This window comes from Bos indicus x Bos taurus, chromosome 6 (assembly GCF_003369695.1).
Source record: "Bos indicus x Bos taurus breed Angus x Brahman F1 hybrid chromosome 6, Bos_hybrid_MaternalHap_v2.0, whole genome shotgun sequence".
NCBI classification, from domain to species: Eukaryota; Metazoa; Chordata; class Mammalia; order Artiodactyla; family Bovidae; genus Bos; species Bos indicus x Bos taurus.
The window spans coordinates 11772037-11796982 of record NC_040081.1 but is presented as its reverse complement, the minus strand read 5'-3'; the positions used below and the strand labels follow the sequence as shown (position 1 = coordinate 11796982).

Below are 24946 nucleotides of genomic sequence, written 5' to 3'. Positions count from 1 at the left end.
CATTAAGGAGATATAGTTCTAAATATAGAGGAATTTTTACTTAAAAATTATATAATACTTGAGAGTTTTCCAATTATTTTCCTCATATGTTATCTCAGTTAAACATTAAGGAGATATAGTTCTAAATATAGAGGAATTTTTACTTAAAAATTATATAATACTTCAAAGTTTTCCAATTATTTTCCTCATATGTTATCTCAGTTAAGTGCTACAACCTTTGAGATTGTCATTACTCCTATTCTATAGATAAAATCATAGAGTCTCCAAAAGATTAAATTACTCATTCAAGGTCATAGTCTGGACTTTCCTAAATCAGAACTGTATTCAGATTTCCTCACTATATTCTGTTATTTCTGCTGTGTCACATGGTCTGCCAGAGGGAAATACATAATTGTTTATTCATCTTTTCATTCATTCATTCTTCATGCCTGTTTGTACAAAGCACTGGGTTGGCTGCTGTGAAATTTATGGAGGTAATAAATCAGCCTTGCCACTCAGGGGACCAGCGTGTGAACGAGGTGGAAAATCGTGCCTAATAAGACAGTAACAGAAAGAATTATGTAAGGTCATCACTGGAATAAATATTTCTGGCTAAGGAATCATGGAAACCTGTATAGGAAAGGTGGTATTTTAGCCGAGTCTTAATGAGCGACTGGCATTAGGGCCAAGTGAGATAGGATGTGAATTCCAAGGAGTGGAAACAGTCTGTGCAAAAGGAGGGAGAAAGTCACGTATGAGACATGCTCGAGAAACAGTGAATCATTCTTTTCGCTGGAGTACAGAGTTTAAAGATAAAGAAAGATAAGGCTAAAATTGTTTTCGAAGACCGGACTAAGGTATTTACAAATTTCATGGCAGAAGGAATGCGGTGATGAAAACAGCAAGGATGTCGTTGAAGCCACACGAGTTTAGATTCCAATACATGTTCTGCTGCTTAGAAGCTGTGTGAACACCAAAAACTTACATAATTTCTCTAAAACATTCAGATACCTATAAAATGAGGGTATTTGTTAAATATTTGATAAATATTTGTCAAAATTATAAAAATATTTTACCCTCAGGGTGATGTGAAGGTCAAATGACAGGATGTTTGAAAAGCAACCAGCACAAGGAAGCCCTCAGTAAAAATCACTTTCCTTCCCCATTCTGCGGTAGTCATTGGGAACTAGAGACCCTAGTTTGCTGAGGCTGGTGATATAATGAGTCATGTCCCAGTAAAGTAAATGTGGTGGGTGAATTAGGGAGAGAGAGGAGGAAAAGCAGGAGGGACAAAAATTCTTTTTTGTAATAAAGCACACAGGGAAATGAATGTCTCAATGAAGTTACACTCTTGGGAATATTTAATATCTGGAATGAGAAAAGAACATTGCTACACACTCTAATTATATCAAAGTAAAATACAGAAAAAGACTACATAAAAATGAATTCCATAATATTGCTATAGTAAAAAGTCCAAACGAAACGAAACTTTGAAATAAAGTTTCCATGCTGAGCTCCTACTAGAAGCAGGAGTTCCAAGCCTTTTGGTTCCTCCCTTGTCTTTGATCTCTGGGAGAGGTCATAAGGATGAAACAAAATGATCTGAACTTCAGCACCTGGATAAATTTACACCTTACAGGACAGCCATTCAGGAAACTCATCAGATTTACCTGAATAGGAATTCATTTCAAAGGGTGTCTTTTTAAAAAGACTCATTTATAAGTAGGGTCTTTGATCAGAAGGGTGTGCAAGATAGCTTACTTGACTCTGATTCTACTGCCAGGAAAATCCATATGGTAAAACAGGAAGAGACAGCTATTTGTTGAATGGTGTCATCTATTGAGCCATTCTTTTTGAAATGGATATGTGAGGTTTTTAAAGTCATGCAGGCCATTTGCTATTAACATTCATGTTCCAAAGCCAAAGTGTTCCTTCCAAACTTCTCCAACTACAAACATTTTTCTAAATGTTTACGTATTATTTAAATATTTATGAATGCAATAAGTGAACTCTTAGTAACTGGTATTTATTGTGTACTTTTAGGGTGTATAACACTATTTAAAACTAGGTCTTGGAGAAAAGAAATGGATGGAAGAAGCATGCATGATCCTTGATGTTTACAATCTAAGTGTGTGTGGGGGGGGTGGATATTGTGTGTATGTATCACATGTCTGTGAAATGGAACGATCAGGAAACCTTTGCTTTCTTGAATCTTTCTCCCAGGCTGGGTCCTGGGACTCTTTGCTTCAGGGCTGTAATGTTTGTACCTGGACACACCTCTCTTCAAGCTACAAAATATAAAGAAACAATATAGGACTAAAAATAACTGTGTGCCTGTGCCCCTGGGGCAAATTCTGCACAAAAAGATACAAAAAGACAACCCTCCCCCCGCCTACCAAAACTGCCATTTCTGAAGAGCCAGGAGCAAAAACAGGGTACTGTGCATGCACCCTGCACTCAATACCACAAAGGGGTGGGCAAACCATCTAAGCCACTCCTCCAGTCTGACCCCCCTGGACACACCCCTACCTTCAATCCATATAAGGAATAAGCCTGCCCCCTCTCCTTGGGGGAGGAGCAATGGATCTTGTTACTTATTTTGCTCCTTCCTGCAGCCAGCACAGGAGCCCCAGTAAAGCCTTGCCTGAATTTCTTATCTGGCCTTTAGTCAATTTCTATTGACTGGAGAAGGCCAAGACTCTGGTTGATATCAAAAGAGTTCAATTACTCTTTCAAGGTTTTCATTACTGGGGTAATTGTTAGCTGACAATTTCATATCTGAAACCAATAGTTTCTAAACTACTGGAAGACACATTTTCTTGCTGCTACAGCCCACTGCAAAAAGCCAACACAGATCTTGTCTTTCTGGACAAAACCCCCAGATCTGACTGTGTGCCTGACTGTACAGTGTGGCTGCAGTAGCTGGCTATGGATAGGGAGGAGGCCCCGCTCAGTCAATCTCTAGAAAGAAGCTGTAATTACAACTTGACACATATTTCCTAAGAGATCATCTGGAAAAATTCTCACCATGCTTTTCAGCTCCTTTTATTTCAATCTTCACAAGAACTGCAGTCTTTCTCCAATCTTTACAATGTATCTTTCACTCAGAGTCTAATCTCTCTCTATATATATCACTGTATATTCTCTGCTCTGATTAAATCCTTCTCCCCTCTTAACTCCTTCTTTCCAAAGAGCCTTCTGTTACTAAAAATCTGTCATCAGCAAAATCCTCTATGACCTCATCTGTTTCCTGGACATTCCTTCCATCTTGTTGCTCTGGCTGACTGCTGGTTATCCTCTCAACTTAAGATGATTCTTCTACCCACAGGCCAATTATCAAGCATTCCGAAGCAGGGATTGGGTATTTTCCTAGTGGCACTTCTACATGGTTTGGCTCCTATTTCTTTTTAAAGGCTCAACTTTTTTGAAAAGTCAGGCAACAGATCAGAGGCTCATTATCTTTCCTATTATGGGCTTCCCCGATGGCTCAGTGGTAAAGAATCTGCCAGCCAATGCAGGAGATGTGGGTTTGATCCCCCTGGAGAAGGAAATGGCGACCCACTGCAGTATTCTTGCCTGGAGGATTCCATGGACAGAGGATTCCGAGGAGCTACAGTCCATGGGGTCACAAAGAGTCAGATACAACTTAAGAGAACTAAACAACAACAATCTTTCCTATTAGAGTCCTCCAATTCCAGGCCCTGCCCTCTCTCTGCTTCCAGTCAGATTCCAGCAACTAGCTTACTGTGCTCTTTAATACAATTTCTCCCATTGTTCTTAATGGTTCAAATATCCACCCAAGTGATCCATCAACTCCATGTCTGTCTCACACCTTGCCTTCACTTCTAAAGCTTTATCCTCCATCTCACGATTCTCCTATCATTTCTAAAAACTGCACTACTTATAAAATTTTGCTTCAGCATGCATTTCTTCAACCATCATTATCTACCTTTCCAGTTTTCCAAGTTGACTGTAGTGTCCTCACTTCAACCCTAGACAGACAATCCATTGACCCTGGCACTTTTTAAAAGAATATACACTGCTTATAGTCTTCCTCTTTCCTTTGCCAAGTTTAGAGTCTAAAGACCTACTCTATTCGCTTGGCAAAGCTCCAAATCTAGTGAAATCCACCTCTTCAACAGAGCTTCTTCTGCACTCACACACCTGAACATGGTGTAAGAAAAACAAGCGAGGACTGGTCTCTGTTTAAATTTATGGCCGCAGATCTCAAATGGGTTCTCGTCGTGGCCCCAGTATTTTTACAGCACTTCTCTACTTAATTCACTTTCTCACTCTCCTAGAATATTTTCTATCTGTCTTTCAACCTTAAGATTCTCATTCTCATCTAATGAACTCATTTATTATTTCACTTAGAAAGTAGAATAATCAGAAGAGAACTACCTCATATTCTCCAAAACCAAATCCTTCAACTTCTTTGAATCTGTACATCTATACCCTCCCTTCTTTCATATGAAAATGAATGAACTAGTAAAGAATAGCTTAGGCAATTTGGAAGAAGAGCAAGTAAAAGGACTTACATTACAAATATCAATATTTATTATAGAGCTACAATAGTTAAGGGAATGTAGGATTGGCAGAAGAATGGACAGCGTTAACGGTATAGATGCTTTTGAACTGTGGTGTTGGAGAAGACTCTTGAGAGTCCCTTGGACTGCAAGGACATCCAACCAGTCCATTCTGAAGGAGATCAGCCCTGGGATTTCCTTGGAAGGACTGATGCTAAAGCTGAAACTCCAGTACTTTGGCCACCTCATGCGAAGAGTTGACTCATTGGAAAAGTCTCTGATGCTGGGAGAGATTGGGGGCAGAAGGAGAAGGGGACAGAGGATGAGATGGCTGGATGCCATCACTGACTCGATGGACGTGAGTCTGAGTGAACTCCGGGAGTTGGTGATGGACAGGGAGGCCTGGTGTGCTGTGATTCATGGGGTCGCAAAGAGTCGGACACGACTGAGCGACTGAACTGAACTGAACTGAACGGTGTAGAATAGAGTCCAGAAACAGACCCAAACACATACCTTTTCTGGTTTATGAAAAAGATGACACTGTGGTAAAGTGGAGAAAGTATATTTCTAATAAATAGTGTGGATTAAGTGAGTTTACATATGGAAAACAGTTGGTTTGAATCCTGATTTATACCACATTAGAAATTAATTCCAGATGAATTATAGATGGAAACAAAAAGAAGACTATAAAAATTTTTTAAAAGACCATTGTAATGATCTTGATTTAGTCAAAGATACCTTAAATAGGACATCAAGAAAAAGATTATAAATAAGCCTATAATAAATTTAAAACCCTCTGTTCATCAAAAAACATTAAGAAAGTGAAAAAAAGTCACAGAATGGGAGAGGTCATTTGCAATTCAAATATCTGACAAAGGAATAGAATATAAAAATAACTACCACAAATCAATAAGGAAAAGCAATCACCTAATGAAAACTCAGGCAAAAAATCAGATACAAGTAAATATCCAGTCCATAAAAATATGAAATATGCTCAATTTCTTCAGTCACCAGGGAAATACAAACCAAACCATAATGGTATACCAGTGCATAATAACCAAAATGACTAAAATGAAAGAGATACCAACCAGTGTTAGCAATAATGTGAAGCAAACTTTCCGTCGCTAATGAGAATATATGGTGGCTGAGCCACTTTAGGTAAGTGCTAGGAAGTATCTACAAAAACTGTGTGTGTGTGTATATATATGTGTGTGTATATATATATATATATTCCAATTATCCAGTAATCCTGCTTTTTGATAGATACCCTAGACACATACAAATATATTCACCAAAAATATATGCAAGTATGTTTATGGCAGCACTATTAATAATGGCCCAACACCAAAAAAACCCACATGTCATTCAACAGAATGGAAGAATAAATATAGTATATTTATATAAAAGAACACTATTCACTGATGAGAATAAGTGGATTATAACTCCAGCTGACAATATGGGTGAATTTTACAACAAAATGTTAATAGAAAGAAGCCAGACATTAAAAAATACCTTTTCTACCATTCTATTTATATGAAGTTCAAAAACAGGCAAAATAAAGTGTTAGAAGCTGGGTCGTGATTACCCTTGGCGAGTTGCAGGGGTTTTTTTTGTTTTTTTTTTTTTTAATTTATCAAATCAAATATCATATTACAAATACACATTATTTGGTTTATCTTTACATTTGTTAAATGATCATCATGGTATTTCAAGTGGGAAAAAATGAATAACAAAATAGTCAGAACAAAAAAGTATTGCCAAAGATATATATTCAGCTCAGATTGCCAGTTTTTCCAACTCTAAAGTCTGCATAAAACACATCTAAATTTTGCAAAATTTATAATTCTTCTGAGGCCTTCATTATATTCTCTTTAAGAAGAAATGATGTCATTGCTATATGTCTTTATTTGAAAAACTATTTTTTTTTAAAGGTGGGAAAATTACTTTGAAATAAATCAAATGTAGGCAGCTGCTTTCTCAATCAACCTTTCTATCTCCAGTCTAACTTTGAACACTTACAGTGTTGTTTCTCAAAGCCCAGTACACAGAATGTCTGCATTACTCTCTCTCCTGGAATCGACTGCCACATCTACTCAAAGTAGGGATAACAGTAACAACCACCTCATAGAACTGTTGGAAAGATTCAATGAGATAAAAATGCTTTATCTCGGAACACAGGAACTGCTCAGTAGATGCCAGTGTTTAATATTAACACTCAGTTTATATTAGGATCATTATTAGAATAACTGGATACGTTTGTTAAATTACTATTAATTTCTGGGCTCAACCCCAGACCACTGAAGCTGGAAGACTATACTTCAGCTACTAGCAGTTGGGCTGATTCTTTTTGCACAAACTTGAGAGTCACGGTCCAGAGCTTAGGGCTTACTTCTTTGCTCCTCACAGTTCCAATATGGCATCTGTACACAGTGAATGCTTATTGACAGGCTGGCTTATGTTCAATATTGCCAGACTGATAGGATGTAAATTGTTAAAGAAATTGGAATTTATCATAGCTATGTACAGTATAAGGGAATAGATTTTTACATTTTGACTCCAGCAAAATATAAAGGCAGGATTGTTTTGTTAATAGTATCAAAAGTAGCTCCAGCTTCAATCACTTCAACTCTTCCTTCATAAATGTGACAGTCTTTGAATTTTATCATATTCCACATAACCTGTTCTTTCCCTTAATGTAATTTGTTAATTTAGGTTTTCTATTAACTTTAGAGGATCCAGAAATAATAGAAAAGTACCCATGTAGAGGACAAATGATCATATTTTCTGGGCTTGCATTATGAATATTAGACCCAGAACCAGGCTTCTATAACCACTTTCTTTCTTACATCTGTGTTCATTTAAGGAAGGTTCCAGCAATTTGTCTAAAAGGAGAACTGAAAGTGTAAACGTCTTCAACTGTTTAATTCAAACAGAAATTTAAGTCAAATCACAGTAATTATTTGAACTTTTTTTCTATAAAACAGTTACACAACTTGTTACACTGAACAGAAAAATTTAACAAGGAGAATCAATCTTTTCCTGAGGTGTTTGCATTGAAAAGACAGGAAAGTCAACCTTTGACAACAAAGAAAAATGAGAATTTATTTCCACCTTGACTTCTGCTTCCTGTCATTAATTAAACATCAAGATTGAAAGATAAAAACCTAGATATTTTATCAGTGCAAGATAATGCTTTAGGAACTAGATGTTTTTTGATGAAAAAAAAAAGTCTTAAATGTTCTATTGTGAAAGATAAATTAATACCATTTAGGTATATGTTTTTCAATTACTCTTAGCTATCTGAATAAATCCAAATTCTATAAATTTAGTCGAAGAGTTTCAGTGAAGCATTTACGACAAATTTATTTCAAATACCAAATATAAGGATGTTTGGGATTAGATATAAAGAACTTGACCCTCAGGCCATCAAATGGACTTGTTATTTTCTAGCCAACAGTCTGCTACTTTATAAATACCAAATGCCCCTGACTTTCTGATGCCACAGTTAACCTTTAGAATGACTCTTAAGTACAGTGAGTCTTCTTTACTCTCACTCTCAAGACAGGAAATGATTGGATTTTTTTTTTTTTTTTCTGGCAGTGATGCTAACTTCTGACAGTTTGCTAAGCAGTGGAAATCGGGTAGTAAGCAAAAGTCTCTGCAAGACAGAGATTCCTACAAAATAGTCTTTATTTTTCCAATGGATACTGGCTACTCTTACAGGAACCAATTCCAAGAACAACTTCACTGAAGCAAGTCTACCCTGAAACTGAAATCACAAGACTCATTCACTGAAACCTCTAAGGCTTTTCTTCTACCTCTGTCCACTAGCTAAACCTCTGGGTCTCCTAGTTTATCTCCATTCCACAGGCTGAATTTGGACCAGCAAACTAGTTATAGTAACCTATATTCGGATAGGATAGAGTAAAAATATGAATGAGTGAACGCCCTGAGTAGGAGATTTAGCTATTTAGCAAAGTAACAATAATATTAAAAACACTTTCTTAAGCATCCAAATAATCTTATCTTTCTTAGAGTTAATCAGAAAATCCCCAGACATGTGAGGTACAGTGGAAGACTTCGGATGAATTTTAACTCATACTGAGCATTTTCCACTGTATTTTCTCCCCTTTTTGAGAACTGTCTTGGTGATTACATATTGCCTTCCCCAATGATCTTGTAAGAGAAAATTACCTATCAAAGACCCAGAGTCCCATGTACACTGACCAGATTTTACACTGCCTTCCATAAGTTTCTTTGCCCTTCTTCTCTCTGTGCTTACCTGTGGCTTTGATTATTCAATCCTAGATTTACAAATAAACCAAGAGTCCAGAAAAATTTTGGTCTATTTCTCTTACCAGTGACGGTGACTAGGAATTCTGACACCGGAAACAAAATCTAAGAGAGCTCAAAAGCCAAAATCCATTTAGAAAGGAACACTTCTGGAGATCTCTGGTTGGTAGATGGGAGTTTATAAGTTCTGATCTCATTTTAAAACTCTGAACGCACTTCACAGCGGGCTGAGAGTAAGGAAAATGAGACTAATCTAGCGAGGAGACTTTCAAGATCATCAACAGGACATCCATTTTAATACCCACCACAGCTAAATGCATTAAATCCATCCATTCATTCACTCATTCATTCATTTAGTTTCCCATATTTACTGCAACTCCATTAAGTTAGGAGCTGCATCTTAATTAAATGCTTAAGATATCTGCAAAGAATAAAGTAACACTTACTTTCCAGTAATAAACTGACTCCTGGACGGTGTGCAAATAGGCTGGACATAGTAGTTCTCCAGTTTAACTCCTTCGGCAGCAAGCTTGTCAAGGGTGGGAGTCTTTATCTCTGATCCATGGTAACCCACATCTCTAAATCCCTGATCATCCGCTAGGATGAAAATGAGATGGGGCTGGGACAGGGCAGTTACGCTGGGCTCCAGTCTCTCTCCAGTTTGAGCTCGCAAAGCCCCTTCTTCCTCCTCCTCCAAGCCCTGGCCCCAGGATAGGTAACCATAAGTGAGGAGGCTGAGAACCCAGAAGCCTGCCAGCGCCCCCATGGCTAGCATCTTTCTGGGCCAGACCCAGGTCTGTGGAGAAGGTGGCGGAGGCAGAGGCCCCGCGCAGCCCCTGGGGGCCATTCACTCTGGTCCCAGCTGAGACTCCAAAGCAGAGCAACGCACCCCGCGCCGCCGCTGGCGCACACATGCACGCAGGAGGAACAGACTCAACAGGCGGTGGAGGGGCTCCACCTGGAAAGAAGTCCTGTTCTCCTCTCAGCTGTCCCCACGTCCAACAACTTTAATCTTCTAGAAGTGGTGGCTTAAGGGACGGGACGTGTGAGAAAACAAGGAGTCGCTTTTCTCCATCAAATTGCACTTTCCCCCCCTCCTCGCTCCCCAAAGTAGCTTCCACACAAAAAGTCAAAGCCTCCACACAAAAAGTCAAAGCCTCCACCCAAAAGTTCCCAAGAGGAAAACAAAAAAATCAAGTAAGGAACTGAAAATCACCTTGGGCAGGAACTACTCGTGGCCGGAACTTTTCGCCCTCGAGGATGAGGAGGTGAGGAGGGTCTTGCGGAGTTGGGAGGCGCGCGCACTGAAGGATGTGGGATCGACCGTCGGTCTAGAAGTCCCCTCAGCTGGAAAGTACTGGGAAGCTGAACCGCCGATAAAAAGCACTAGCCAAGGCAGATAAAGAGCTGCAGGCAGTGAACCGGAGTCCTGATCACTTTCTCCACTCTTTCAGGGCTCTGTTTCTCTTTCCTCTCCCAGGCGTTTGCCAATCTCTCCGACACTCTCCAGGCGGCCAAATCAGTAAAAAACACCCCGCTTAACCGATCTCCCTCCACCGTTGACCACCCCTTCGTTGTAGGAACTTCTCCTCGCCCCTGGAGCCCTCGGGGCGCAAATCGGTCCCTGACCCCGCGCCTGCTCCGCGCCAAGCACGCTTGGTCTCCGCGGGGTTGGAGCACCCGCGGAAGCGCTGCAAGCTGCGTGCGTTTTGTCAGCTAACCAGCTTAGTTTTGGCACTCGGAGTTCTTTGCTGCCTCCACCCTCTTTTCTCTCCAGTGAATCACAGAACCGTACTTTCTGCTTCAGCTCCCCCAGGAAGAGGGGGAGGGGTAAAGTCGGTTTAGAGGTTCGATCTTGCCTTTTTTCCCTTCCGGGAGGAGGATGGAAGAGGTAGGGGAGGCTTTGCCAGAGAGACAGTGCTGCTCGCTGCTTGAGCCCTGCGGGATCGCGGGCTACAGCTTCCCTGGGTCTCCAGGAGGACTGCCTTCCGTCCTTCCGAGAGGGGAAGACGGCTGCGGGAATGGGGAAGAGGGAAGCGGGCGCTTTTCCTCCAGGGTCTGCAGATCAACATCCCGCTCACCCATCCCGAATGCTGCGCCTGCAAACTTTTTCTAGCTTCTGGAGGGAGAGAGAAAGGAAGCGCAGGAGAAACAACAGAGTGCGCAGACACACTCTCTTTTCTGATTTTCCTTTACTAGCCTCCCCCTCCCCCAATTTTTCCTACTTTTATCCCCGCCTCTTTTTTTTTTTTTTTTCCAAACAGTCGCGACTACAAGTTGAATTTCCTTTGGCTATTGCTGGCTTCCTGATTTTTGGCTATTGCTGACTTCCTGATTAGCGTCTCTCTACGTGAAGACACTGAAATCGCCTTCTTCCATCTCCCCAAACTTACCCACAGCTATCTCCAGCCAAGAACACGGAGAGGAAGAAGAGTTGCACGTTTCACCCCCAGGAACCACGAGGCCGGTCTGCACTCCTGCAGTAAAGAAACCACCATTTCCCATCTAGAAATTCGGGCAACTCTGCCCCCCTCCCCCCTTTTTTTAAACTGTGGAGTAAAACAAAAGCTTGTCTTGATTGTGAAGATACGCCTGCTTTTACTAGAGTAGTGTTTTTAAAGCCCTGCTCCAAGACAGGAAGGGGGTTTATAGTATCTGATGGGGAGGCAATCAAGGCCAGGAGCCACTGAGACATACTTTCCCCCTCCCCAAAGTTATTCAGCAGCTATTTATTGGGCACCTACTATGTGCTGGCACATAAAATGTCAGATTCTCTTTGTTGCCTAGATATAAATCTAAGTTTTACTTAGCTATTTATTTTTGTGTATTTACTTATTTATTTTATTGAAGTATAATTGGTTTACAGTATCATATTCCACCATGTTGCTGAAGTTCCTGTTAAGTTTCTAGGCGAAATGTGTAAAATGGAAACTTAACACCTTTGAAACTTTCTATGTGCTCCATGCAGGTAATTTTGCTAACACGTGTAGTCTTCCATTAGGCTGTTCTCTTCTCTGAGGCCATTCTGGTTAGTCTGTGGAGACATGGGCAGTTTTAGAAGACTGCTTGGGAATGTGATCTTAGCAGGTCTGTGAGTTAAATCACCAAATATGTAATGAGAGAACTGAGTATTGGGAGACTGAAAGCACTGTGAGGTAATGCTCCCAGCTCTGTGGCCTAATCAGGTGCTTCAGTAGAAAAGAGGCAAATGAACATTCAGATCAATCCACTACTTTTAGTTGGGGAGAGTCAGTGATATAACACAAGAAGTGTCTGTGTTGCTACTGCAAGAGGGAGGGCTATTTTCAGTTCAGATTTCAAGCAAGAATAAAAAAATAAATGTTCAGTTCAGTTCAGTCGCTCAGTCGTGTCTGACTCTTTGCGACCCCATGAACTGCAGCACGCCAGGCCTCCCTGTCCATCACCAACTCCTGGAGCCTACCCAAACTTATATCCATTGAGTTGGTGATACTATCCAGCCATCTCATCCTCTGTCGTCCCCTTCTCCTCCTGTCCACAATCTTTCCCAGCATCAGGGTCTTTTCAAATGAGTCAGCTCTTCGCATCAGGTGGCCAAAGTATTGGAGTTTCAGCTTCAACATCAGTCCTTCCATGAATACCCAGGACTATCTCCTTTAGGATGGACTGGTTGGATCTCCTTGCAGTCCAAGGGACTCTCAAGAGTCTTCTCCAACACCACAGTTCAAAAGCATCAATTCTTTGGCGCTCAGCTTTCTTTATCGTCCAACTCTCACATCCATACGTGACCACTAGAAAAACCATAGCTTGGACTAGACAGACCTTTAACCAAATACCATGTACTAACCGTAGTACTCTGTGTACTGATAAACACACACTCACACACACACATGCTCTAAATATTTATATAGTGTTTTACACTCTTTACCTCCTCTCCTTCTCCACCAGCCTTATACGGAATTTACCCATTCAACAAATATTTGAGGAGTTGGGCCAGTGCTATAGGCTGGAAACAATGGTAAACTATGTCTGGCATAGCTTTTGTTCTGAAAAGTGTTGGTCAGTCATGTCTGACTCTTTGCAGCCCCATGGACTGTAGCACACCAGGCTCCTCTATCTGTGGAATTCTCTAGTCAAGAATACTGGAGTGGGTAACCATTCACTTCTCCAGGGATATTCCCAACCCAGGGATCAAACCCAGGTCTTCTGCATTTACAGGCAGATTCTTTACCATCTGAGTCACCAGGGAAGCCCCACTTAAAAGTGTTAGTCACTCCTATCTGACTCTTTGCAACCCCTTGGACTGAACTGCAGCCCGCCAGGCCTCTGCTCTCAGTTCATTTCAGTTCAGTTGCTCAGTCGTGTCCAGCTCTTTGTGACCCCAAGAATCGCAGCACACCAGGTCTCCCTATCCACCACCAACTCCCGGAGTTCACTCAGACTCACGTCCATCGAGTCGGTGATGCCATCCAGCCATCTCATCCTCTGTTGTCCCCTTCTCCTCCTGCTCCCAATCCCTCCCAGCATCAGGGTCTTTTCCAATGAGTCAACTCTTCACATGAGGTGGCCAAAGTACTGGAGTTTCAGCTTTAGCATCAGTCCTTCCAAAGAAATCCCAGGGCTGATCTCCTTCAGAATGGACTGGTTGGATCTCCTTGCAGTCCAAGGGACTCTCAAGAGTCTTCTCCAACACCACAGTTCAAAAGCATCAATTCTTCGGCACTCAGCCTTCTTCACAGTCCAACTCTCACATCCATACATGACCACAGGAAAAACCATAGCCTTGACTAGACGAACCTTTGTTGGCAAAGTAATGTCTGTGCTTTTGAACATGCTATCTAGGTTGGTCATAACTTTCCTTCCACGGAGTAAGCGTCTTTTAATTTCATGGCTGCAGTCACCATCTGCACTGATTTTGGAGCCCCCGAAAAATAAAGTCTGACACTGTTTCCACTGTTTCCCCATCTATTTCCCATGAAGTGATGGGCCCAGATGCCATGATCTTCGTTTTCTGAATGTTGAGTTTTAAGCCAACTTTTTCACTCTCCACTTTCACTTTCATCAAGAGGCTTTTGAGTTCCTCTTCACTTTCTGTCATAGGGGTGGTGGCCTCAGCTCTAGTGGAACTTAAATTGTGGTGGGGAAGAAATATACTGATAAACTAATCATCACCAAACTCTAATACCTATTATTCTGTGGTGTTCTGTATAACTAGTCAGATAAGTATTCAAAAGTGAAGAAACAATTCAAAGAAATTTTAAAAGAAAGAAAGGTGTCTTAGACTGGGTGTGGTGGTGAGTGGGGTGGTACAAGAAATGACCTTCAAATCGAAGGTGATGTTATTTTGCTTGTTATCCCCTTTATGCAGGAAATTTAGACTTAGAAATCTGTATGACTTCAAGACCCATGTTTTTCAAAAGATATTCTTCCCATAAGTGGTTTTAAGATGTTTTCCAGCCACACAGGACAGAACACAGCTGCTAGAGCTGGAGAATTCCAATTCCCACACAAGGCATGCAGACAATCCACACGTAGGACGGAAAGGCAGAACTCAGCCCTAAAAAAGCCACTTCTGGAATAAACAGGACTAACACAAAAGGAGAATAAGAACTATTTACAATTGGTAGTAAGAGCCAAGAAACAAGAATGGTCATGCCATGGCAGACCAACTGAGATGTGACTTGAAGGGTAAAATCCATCAGCTGGGTGCCCTGCCCACAGTAGGGAATAGGTAAGGGTTATACCCACATCCATAAGAAAGACTTGAGAATAAAATCAGAGGCAGTTTAATGGTCTAGCCTTTATTGTACCTCTACTGATATTTTAACTATATAAACTTCACATTTCTAATTATAGGATTGGGTTTCATGTACTCTAAGCAATAGTTCTAACATCCTCATGAAATCCAAAGTTAAAGACCCCCAATAACTTCTACTTCTTTTCTGAGCTGGTATTTTGGTGTTCAGGCATCAGCTTCCCTATGGAATCACATCTTAGGTTTATTTTGGCTTGGATGTGGTCACATTGCAAATATACTCCTCCAGTTATAGAATGATTATACAAAAACTAAAGGTATTATTTGGTTCAGTTTAAAAGATGAGAAAAGCAGGATTGCTTAGAGATGAAATTAGTGTGAACTGATTACTCATGCAAAACTTAATCAAGAGGTGGGACTAAAGCTATGTCTTAAAGTATGATGGAAATTTGGGAAGGAAAGAAGAAGTTAAAGGAAGGACATTTCATGAAAAAGAAAAGAGAATACCAACCAGCCGAGACACATTTGGACTGGAGGAGTTTGGGAAATAATGTTAGAAAGTTCAAGTGACACCAGATATTGAAGAGCTTTGAAAAGGTATGAAGGGCTGGAACTTGATTCCAGGGGCATCAGAAGTGATGAGGTCCTTTAAATAGGACATGGCATGATAATATATTCTATTAAATCTTATTGAGGTTATTTCTGGGATTTATAGAAATAGACTACGAATGAATTGCCTCAGTTGATAAGTTTGAAGAATTGTAGTTTCACCCTGAGAGTACCGAGTCTCTTGAAGATTTTTGTTTTAGAGCAAGAGATGATGAAAAATATAGGAAAAGAAATCCCAGGATGTTTTTAGGAAGAGATTTTAGGGAGTGACGACTAGAGTCATGCAACTGTCACGATGGGTAAAATTTCTACAGTAATATATTCCTTAGGATAAAGAATTATGCTATGGCTCTGTCCTCTGACACCATTTTCTCCTTCTGAGGAGGAAGATGAGATGGTTGCATGGCATCACTGATGCAATGGACATGAACTTGAACAAAATTCGGGAGATGGGGAGGGACAGAGAGGCCTAGCATGCTGCAGTCTATGGGGTCACAAAGAGTTGGACACGACTGGGTGACTGAACAACAACAAATGGCTATGTCATCTGATGGAAGAGAGCATTCATTCAAAGTTTAGAAGGAGGAAGTAAATCAACTAAGAGGAACGCAAGGGACAAAGGCACAAGAGACACAGATATGACTTCATTTAATTGGATAACATTAATGGAAAAGTTTGCTGGCAGGGAAAACTGGGTAACCCGGCAGGATCCTCACTACCAGAATAAGGTACCACAGCGTGGCCTGGAGCTCCTCAGCGGCCACACCAAGGGTATTGGATGGTCAGGGGTGAAGGGTGGAACGAAGGAGTGGACGTGAGAAGCCTATCTGTAAATGGAGAAGCTAAGAAAGCCACAGATGAGCAGAAAAATGGGGAGTTGCACCAGGATATCTTTGAAATATTTATATTGCTTCTCATCATAAATATGACATTTTCTGTACCCTCCCCAGTGTGGATAGACAGAATTGCCCTAACTTGCAAACCACATACCCCTAAACAAGATTTTGTTTGTTTTGTCTTTGCCTAGCAGGGACGGGGGAGCCTGGTGGGCTGCCGTCTATGGGGTCGCACAGAGTCGGACATGACTGAAGTGACTTAGCAGCAGCAGCAGCAGTAAGACAGCATGCCTGTTAACGCTATTTTCTTTTTTTCTGGAGATTATTTATTTTCACCTAAACATGTACTCAGACACTTAACAGATACAGCCAATTTTTAAATGCATTTTTAAAAGATGTGAGCAACCCCACGTCCAAAGAGTGGTGGCTGTGCGGGCGCAGGAGGGCCGAGAGGAGCTACTCCACGTTCAAGGTCAGGAGGGGCGGCCGTGAGGAGATACCCCTCGTCCAAGGTAAGGAGCAGCAGCTGCGCTTTGCTGGAGCAGCCGTAAAGAGATCCCCCATGGCCAAGGTAAGAGAAACCCAAGTAAGATGGTAGGTGTTGTTAGAGGGCAGCAGAGGGCAGACACACTGAAACCATAATCACAGAAAACTAGTCAATCTAATCACATGGACCACAGCCTTATCTACCTCAATGAAACCAAGCCATGCCGTGTGGGGCCACCCAAGATGGGTGGGTCATGGTGGAGAGGTCTGACAGAATATGGTCCACTGGAGAAGGGAATGGCAAACCACTTCAGTATTCTTGCCTTGAGAACCCCATGAACAGTATGAAAAGGCAAAATGATAGGATACTGAAACAGGAACTCCCCAGATCGGTAGGTGCCCAATATGCTACTGGAGATCAGTAGAGAAATAACTCCAGAAAGAATGAAGGGACAGAGCCAAAGCAAAAACAATACCCAGTTGTGGATGTGACTGGTGATAGAAGCAAGGTCCAATGTTGTAAAGAGCAATATTGCATAGGAACCTGGGATGTCAGGTCCATGAATCAAGGCAAATTGGAAGTGGTCAAACAGGAGATGGCAAGAGAGAACGTCAACATTCTAGGAATCAGCGAACTCAAGTGGACTGGAATAGGTGAATTTAACTCAGATGACCATTATATCTACTACTGTGAGCAGGAATCCCTTAGAAGAAATGGAGTAGCCATTATGGTCAACAAAAGAGTCCATAATGCAGTACTTGGATGCAATCTCAAAAACGACAGAATGACCTCAGTTCATTTCCAAGGCAAACCATCCAATTCACACTAATCCAAGCCTATGACCCAACTAGTAATGCTGAAGAAGCTGAAGTTGAACGGTTCTATGAAGACACCCTTATGGCAGAAAGTGAAGAGGAACTCAAAAGCCTCTTGATGAAAGTGAAAGTGGAGAGTGAAAAAATTGGCTTAAAGCTCAACATTCAGAAAACGAAGATCATGGCATCCGGGCCTACCACTTCATGGGAAATAGATGGGGAAACAGTGGAAACAGTGTCAGACTTTATTTTTCTTGGCTCCAAAATCACTACAGATGGTGACTGCAGCCATGAAATTAAAAGACGCTTACTCCTTGGAAGGAAAGTTATGACCAACCTAGATAGCATGTTCAAAAGCAGAGACATTACTTTGCCAACAAAGGTTCGTCTAGTCAAGGCTATGTTTTTTCCTGTGGTCATGCATGGATGTGAGAGTTGGACTGTGAATAAGGCTGAGCGTGGAAGAATTGATGCTTTTGAACTGTGGTGTTGGAGAAGACTCTTGAGAGTCCCTTGGACTGCAAGGAGATCCAACCAGTCCATTCTGAAGGAGATCAGCCCTGGGATTTCTTTGGAAGGAATGATGCTAAAGCTGAAACTCCAGTACTTTGGCCACCTCATGTGAAGAGTTGACTCATTGGAAAAGACTCTGATGCTGGGAGGGATTGGGGGCAGGAGGAGAAGGGGACGACAGAGGATGAGATGGCTGGATGGCATCACTGACTCGATGGACGTGAGTCTGAGTGAACTCTGGGAGTTGGTGATGGACAGGGAGGCCTGGCCTGCTTCGATTCATGGGGTCACAAAGAGTCGGACATGACTGAGCGACTGATCTGATCTGATCTGATCTGATGAAGACCTACAAGACCTTTTAGAACTAACACCCCAAAACAATGTCCTTTTCATTATAGGGGACTGGAATGCAAAAGTAGGAAGTCAAGAAACACCTGGAGTAACAGGCAAATTTGGCCTTGGAATGCAGAATGAAGCAGGGCAAAGGCTAATAGAGTTTTGCCTAGAGAACGCAGTGATCATAGCAAACACCCTCTTCCAACAACACAAGAGAAGACTCTACACATGAACATCACCAGATGGTCAACACCGAAATCAGATTGATTATATTCTTTGCAGGCAAAGATGGAGAAGCTCTATACAGTCAGCAAAAACAAGACTGGGAACTGACTGTGGCTCAGATCATGAACTCCTTGGTGCCAAATTCAGACTTCAACTGAAGAAAGTAGGGAAAACCACTAGACCATTCAGGTATGACCTAAATCAAATCCCTTATGATTGTACAGTGGAAGTGAGAAATAGATCTAAGGGCCTAGATCTGATAGACAGACTGCTTGATGAACTATGGACAGAGGTTCATGACATTGTACAGGAGACAGGGATCATGACTATCTCCAAGGAAAAGAAATGCAAAAAAGCAAAATGGCTGTCTGGGGAGGCCTTACAAATACTGTGAAAAGAGGAGAAGTGAAAAGCAAAGGAGAAAAGGAAAGATATACCCATTTGAATGCAGAGTTCCAAAGAATAGCAAGGAGAGATAAGAAAGCCTTCCTCAGTGATGAATGCAAAGAAATAGAGGAAAACAATAGAATGAGAAAGACTAGAGATCTCTTCTCGAAAATTAGAGATACCAAGGGAACATTTCATGCAAAGATGGGCTCGATAAAGGACAGAAATGGTGAATAGCTTACTAAAGCTTTTTTCTCATGTTTTTACCAACGTTGACAATGACGGAGCTCTAAAGTTTTAAAGTATTGATAACAAAGTAGGTTGAAAAATAAAACAAAGTTTTAGTCCAAAATCTATAAAGATAAACTCTGATAATCATCAAATAATATATATTTCAGAATAAACTAGATGAGATGTGTGACATCCTTATAAAGAAAAGTATATATTTATATTAGAAGATGAAAAAAATAGAATATACGGTTTTGACTAAACTTTCTTTTAAATGAAGGCTCAAATATTGTGAATATAGTTAAAAGCATGTACTCTGGAACCATTCTGCCCATTTGCTAGCTAGTAAGTTACTTAACCTCTCTTTGCCTCATTTTTTCACATTTTTAAAATGGTAATAATAATAGTGCCTATTGAATATTGTGGCTTATTACTTAGCTGTTGCCAAACAATACTGCTTAACAAACCACCCCAAAACCCAATGGTTAAAAGCAACAATAATTTACTCTTATAATCTGTGCATCCATTGGGCCATCTTTGCTCTAAGTGTTTCCTGGCCCTCCTGGTTCAGTGGGATAGAAACATATTCTTCTTACGGCAATGACTGGAGCACAAGGGACCAAGCTAAGTTGGGAAGCATATTTCTATACTCAGCTTATCATCCTACTCACCAATGCAAATCTTATGACAAAGTCCAGAGTCAAGGGGTAGGAAATACATCCTTCCCAGGATTCAGTTCACTTCAGTTCAGTTGCTCAGTCATGTCCGACTCTTTGCAACCTCATGAATTGCAGCACGCTAGGCCTCCCTGTCCATCACCAACTCTCAGAGTTCACCCAAACTCATGTCCATCGAGTTGGTGATGCCATCCAGCCATCTCATCCTCTGTCGTCCCCTTCTCCTCCTGTTTTTTGAATGTTGAGCTTTAAGCCAACTTTTTCACTCTCCTCTTTCACTTTCATCAAGAGGCTTTTTAGTTCCTCTTCATTTTCTGCCATAAGGGTGGTGTCATCTGCATATCTGAGGTTATTGATATTTCTCCTGGCAATCTTGATTCCAGCTTGTGCTTCTTCCAGCCCAGTGTTTCTCATGATGTACTCTGCATATAAGTTAAATAAGCAGGGTGACAATATACAGCCTTGATGTACTCCTTTTCCTATTTGGAACCAGTCTGTTGTTCCATCTCCAGTTCTAACTGTTGCTTCCTGAACCGCGTATAAGTTTCTCAAGAGGCAGGTCAGATGGTCTGGTATTCCCATCTCTTTCAAAATTTTCCACAGTTTATTGTGATCCACACAGTCAAAGGCTTTGGCATAGTCAATAAAGCAGAAATAGATGTTTTTCTGGAACTCTCTTGCTTTTTCAATGATCCAGCAGATGTTGGCAATTTGATCTCTGGTTCCTCTGCCTTTTCTAAAACCAGCTTGAACATCAGGCAGTTCATGGTTCACGTATTGCTGAAGCCTGGCTTGGAGAATTTTGAGTATTACTTTGCCAGCGTGTGAGATGAGTGCATTTGTGCGGTAGTATGAACATTCTTTGGCATTGCCTTTCTTTGGGATTGGAAAAAAACTGATCTTTTCTAGTCCTGTGGCCAACTGCTGAGTTTTCCAAATTTGCTGGCATATTGAGTGCAGAACTTTCACAGCATTAGGCCATGACAAAGCTGTGGATGATATAGTAAGAGTTGAAGAAATAGGGCCAATAATTAAATAGATCAAAGTTATTCTGAGAATTAGATGAGTTAATATTTGAAAAGCACATAGAACCCTGTGACAATTGTAAGCATTTTAATATTTGTTTTAATTTTCTTTTATTATAATAATTATTCCTAAATTATAACTTATTTCTAAATTTAATGTCATTCAATCAAAACCTCAACATGAGGTAATCTCAAAAAGAAGAGCAATGGGAAGACCCAGCCTAACCAGATAATAGAACATATTATTATACAATAATAATTAAATGCTGATTAATGAAAGCAAGGAGAGGCCAAAAATGGATACATATATGAAAATAAACTTTTCAAAATGGAAGAAAGGATTAAAAACAGAGAGATAAACATACTTGGATAATTATGTAACCATAGCAAAAAAAAAAAAAAAAGAATAATTAGCACACACCAAGGCAAAAACACATCCAGTTGAAGTTGGAGAGCTTAACAATTTAAATGAAAGAAACTCCAGCAGAAAATTTAATTGACTATACATCAGATATATGGGGAAACTATTCTATTTTCCGTATTTAATTGATACAGAGATTTCAGTGGTAAATGATTGATTATGAAATACTTTTAACAGAGTATTAAATCAGAAGTTTTAATAGAGGTGCCAAGATTCAAGCTGTGATTTTCCAAAGAGGTATGCCAGAACAAGATACCAGTTCTCAAAGGAGATTATTAAAAACCAGTTTGGCAACTCTGAAAATTTTTACCCATGCCAAGGCAATAAAGGGTCAGGGTGTATGGAGATTGAAGAGGATTTGTGAAGACATATTTTCATAAAGTAGTTGGCATGCCCTGAAAACACCTAACCTGCCTATGTGGTTCTAAGGTGGGACATACTGACTCTGAGGTTCTGTGGTCTGCTATTTAGATGTTGCTTCAGAAAGCATCAGGACTGGCTGTCAATGAATAGCATAGGAAGAGAAAACTCTGGCCAGTTCTCCCAGAGATTGTGTGGGCAAAGGATGCTTGAGAGTTCCCTGGGAACCAGATGTGGGCTACCTGTGAAAAGAAGCAGGCCTGGAATTATCTGTCATGTTCAGAAAGGTCTCCTACAGGTTCAGGCAGACCTCCATAAAGAGAATCACACGGTAGCTGTCCATTCTGAGAGGGTGCCTCTTTAGAACAGACCTCTTTAGAATAGATGCCTGTTCCCATGTCAAGAGAAATGCAGAGAAGTCACTGCAGGGAGTCCATATGAGGAAAATCACCCTGAACACCTGCTAGGCCTAGATGCAGCACAGGGTTCATTCTAGAACTTACCTGACTCCCTTCTCTGTTCTCCCTCCCTGCACACTGATCCGAGAGGAGCAGAATTTGAAGTTAACAAGCTAGGGAGGGAGAAGCGGAAATACTAGGCAGGGAACACAGAACTGGAAAACACTCTTGGTTTCCAGACTGAAGTAATACTGATCTGGGGAAGGGACAAAATATTTGTTATATGATGAAGTTCAGAGTTTTCCTAATTATATATGATTGAGCATCCTAATTCTGAGTTAAGATCGGCTTTTGTGATATATTGGCTTCCCAGGCGGCTCAGATGGCAAAGCATCTGCCTGCAATGCTGGAGACCTGGGTTCCATCCCTGGGTTGGGAAAATCCCCTGCAGAAGGAAATGGCAACCCACTCCAGTACCTTTGCCTGGAAAATCCCATGGACAGAGGAGTCTGTTAGGCTACGACGGTCCATGGGGTCACAAAGAGTCAGACACGACTGAGTGACTTCACTCACTTTTGTGATATACAGTGACCACAAGATTATTTGTTATTCAGGAGTGAGGAAATCTGTGTGCAAGAGACATCAGGTTCATAGAATTTAAAGAAACACTTAGAAATTAAAAACAAAGTCATAAGAACTTTGTTATGCTTGTTCAATGTAACATGTATAAATTTTAACTGTATGAAAATTAGTTACTAAAGCTAAACCTTGAAATGAAGATAAATTGGTAAAATATTTCTCATATGATAGCAAGAAATGGGGCTTCCCAGGTTGCTTATGTGGTAAAGAATCTGCCTGCCAATGCAGCCTTGAGCCTCAGAAGACACAGGTTTGATCCCTGGGTTGAAAAGATCCCCTGGGGAGGGAAATGGCAACTCACTGCAGTATTCTTGCCAGGATAATCCCATGGACAGAGGATCCTGGTGGGCTACAGTCCATGGAGTTGCAGAGTCAGACATGACTGAAGTGACTGAGCATGATAGTAAGAAAAGAGATCATATGCCTTTCATATAGTTAATTTGAATTTATAAGAAAAATATCTTGACCACCAATAATAAGTATGTAAGAATTTGGGCAAATAATTAATGCAAGTAGAAATTGATCAAAAGAATATAAAATTAATTATCTTTTTGTAATGAGGGGAATATAAAGTAAAGCAAACTATCATACATTTTAATACCTATTAAATTAATAAAAAGAATCACATATGATATGTAATATTAGTTAAGATTGGAGTGGAATAGGTACTCTGCTGAGAGAATTGGTTTGATATATCCCTAAAAAGCAGTATGACAATAGATACTGCAATACTGTATCACAAGCCATACAAATATCACAACCCATTAGATCAGTAATAGCATTCTTTGACATTTATCTTAAGAAAATAATTCAGTAGAATAAAAAAGGTTTATTGATGAAAGAGTCAGTAAGTAAATGTTAGTCACTCAGTCGTGCCCGACTCTTTGTGACCCAATGGACTGCAGCCCACCAGGCTCCTCTGTCCTTAGTCCATGAGATTTTCTGGGCAAGGATACTGGAGTGGGTTGCCATTTCCTTCTCTAGGGGATCTTCCCACCCAGGGATCGAACCAGGGTTTCCTGCACTGCAGGCAGATTCTTTACCGACTGAGCTACAAGGGAAGCCCACTTTCCTTGTGATGAAAGAGTCATGCAACCACTATTTATAATACAAGGGATGCAGAGAGAAAGGAAGCCTCAGAGTTCTGAATCAGATGGGGTTTCATGGTCAAATTTTTCCATCTTTTTGTGATTAAGGGCAATTCACTTAACTTTTCTGAGGTTCAGTGACATCAAGTAAAAATTAAGAGTAAGAAGAATTCTAGCCCTAAAATGATATCCTTTGTTTCATTTTTATATTGCTTTTCTCTCTCCTTAATAAACATATAGGATTTCGAGGCCTTCATCTGTTAGAACCAGCTAAACTGATGAAGTCAAAAAGATTTCGAAACAGAAGCTGAAGAGTAGAATTTGTCTTTTCAAAGAGTACTACATCATCTTCTCACAGTGAATTTATATATAGTTATTCGTTGTAGGTTTTCATATCTTATGTCATTAAAATATATCCTCAACATTTGTAAATACGTTACTTCTTTCCTTACTTGAAAAATGGATTCCTTACTTGAAGACTAGATTCAAGTTCTAGGTCTGGTATCCACCATAGTGCAAGCTCTCAATTTTTTCAGCTGTCAAGAAAGAAAAGAATACCTCCCATCTACTTGCACATGGCTTCTCAGTTGGCTCAGTGGTAAAGAGTCTGCCTGCCCAGGCAGGAGACATGGGTTGGAAAGGTCCCCTGGAGGAGGAAATAGAAACCTGCTACAGTATTTTGCCTGAGAAGTCCCATGGACAGAGGAGCCTGACAAGCTACAGTCCATAGAGTCACAAAAGAGTCAGAAACGACAGAGCTACTGAGCACTCACACATCTACTTGTACAGTGTGGTTCTAAAAACAAAATTGAGATGATAAAACATAAAAGTGTTTTAAAAGCTTCAAGCACCATATAGGTCCTTCATCTCACCCCAGTTTTCTTTACTTTTCTGACTTCAGAAAAACCCTTGGCCTCTGGAGACTCCTGAGAAAATGAATGGCTCAGTATTCAGCTGATAAGAGTGGGTGGAACTCTAAGCCTAAGCCAGTGGTTGTGGAACAATCTGGTTAACTTTCCATGTAAAAGTAAGAGTAGTTATGGATACTAAGAAATCCACAACCAGTCAAGATCAACCCGTAGTGAAAGATCATTACAAAATCATAGCCTTCTAGCATAAGGTAAACATCTTGGCTAGGCCCACCCCTAACATTACATAGCTGGTCTCAAGACTGAAACTGGATACCTATGTGTCATATCTGAATATTCAATACTTACGTCATGCTGTGCTGTGTGCTCAGCTCAGTTCAGTCGCTCAGTCGTGTCCGACTGTTTGTGACCCCATGAATCACAGCACGCCAGGCCTCCCTGTCCATGACCAACTCCCGGAGTTCACTCAGACTCACGTCCATCAAGTCAGTGATGCCATCC

At 40.8% G+C, this 24946-nt stretch overlaps 1 protein-coding gene across 1 annotated transcript in view; it reads right to left on the bottom strand.

The window, feature by feature from the left end:
- The window catches only part of ARSJ (arylsulfatase family member J), an 86803-nt gene extending 76300 nt beyond the window's left edge, over window positions 1-10503 (bottom strand). The window contains exon 1 of the mRNA XM_027543742.1: window positions 9245-10503. Within this exon, the coding sequence (XP_027399543.1) occupies window positions 9245-9645 (401 nt within the window). The 5' untranslated portion in view covers window positions 9646-10503. The remainder of the gene's footprint in view (window positions 1-9244) is intronic.
- Between the last annotated feature and the right edge of the window lie 14443 nt (window positions 10504-24946).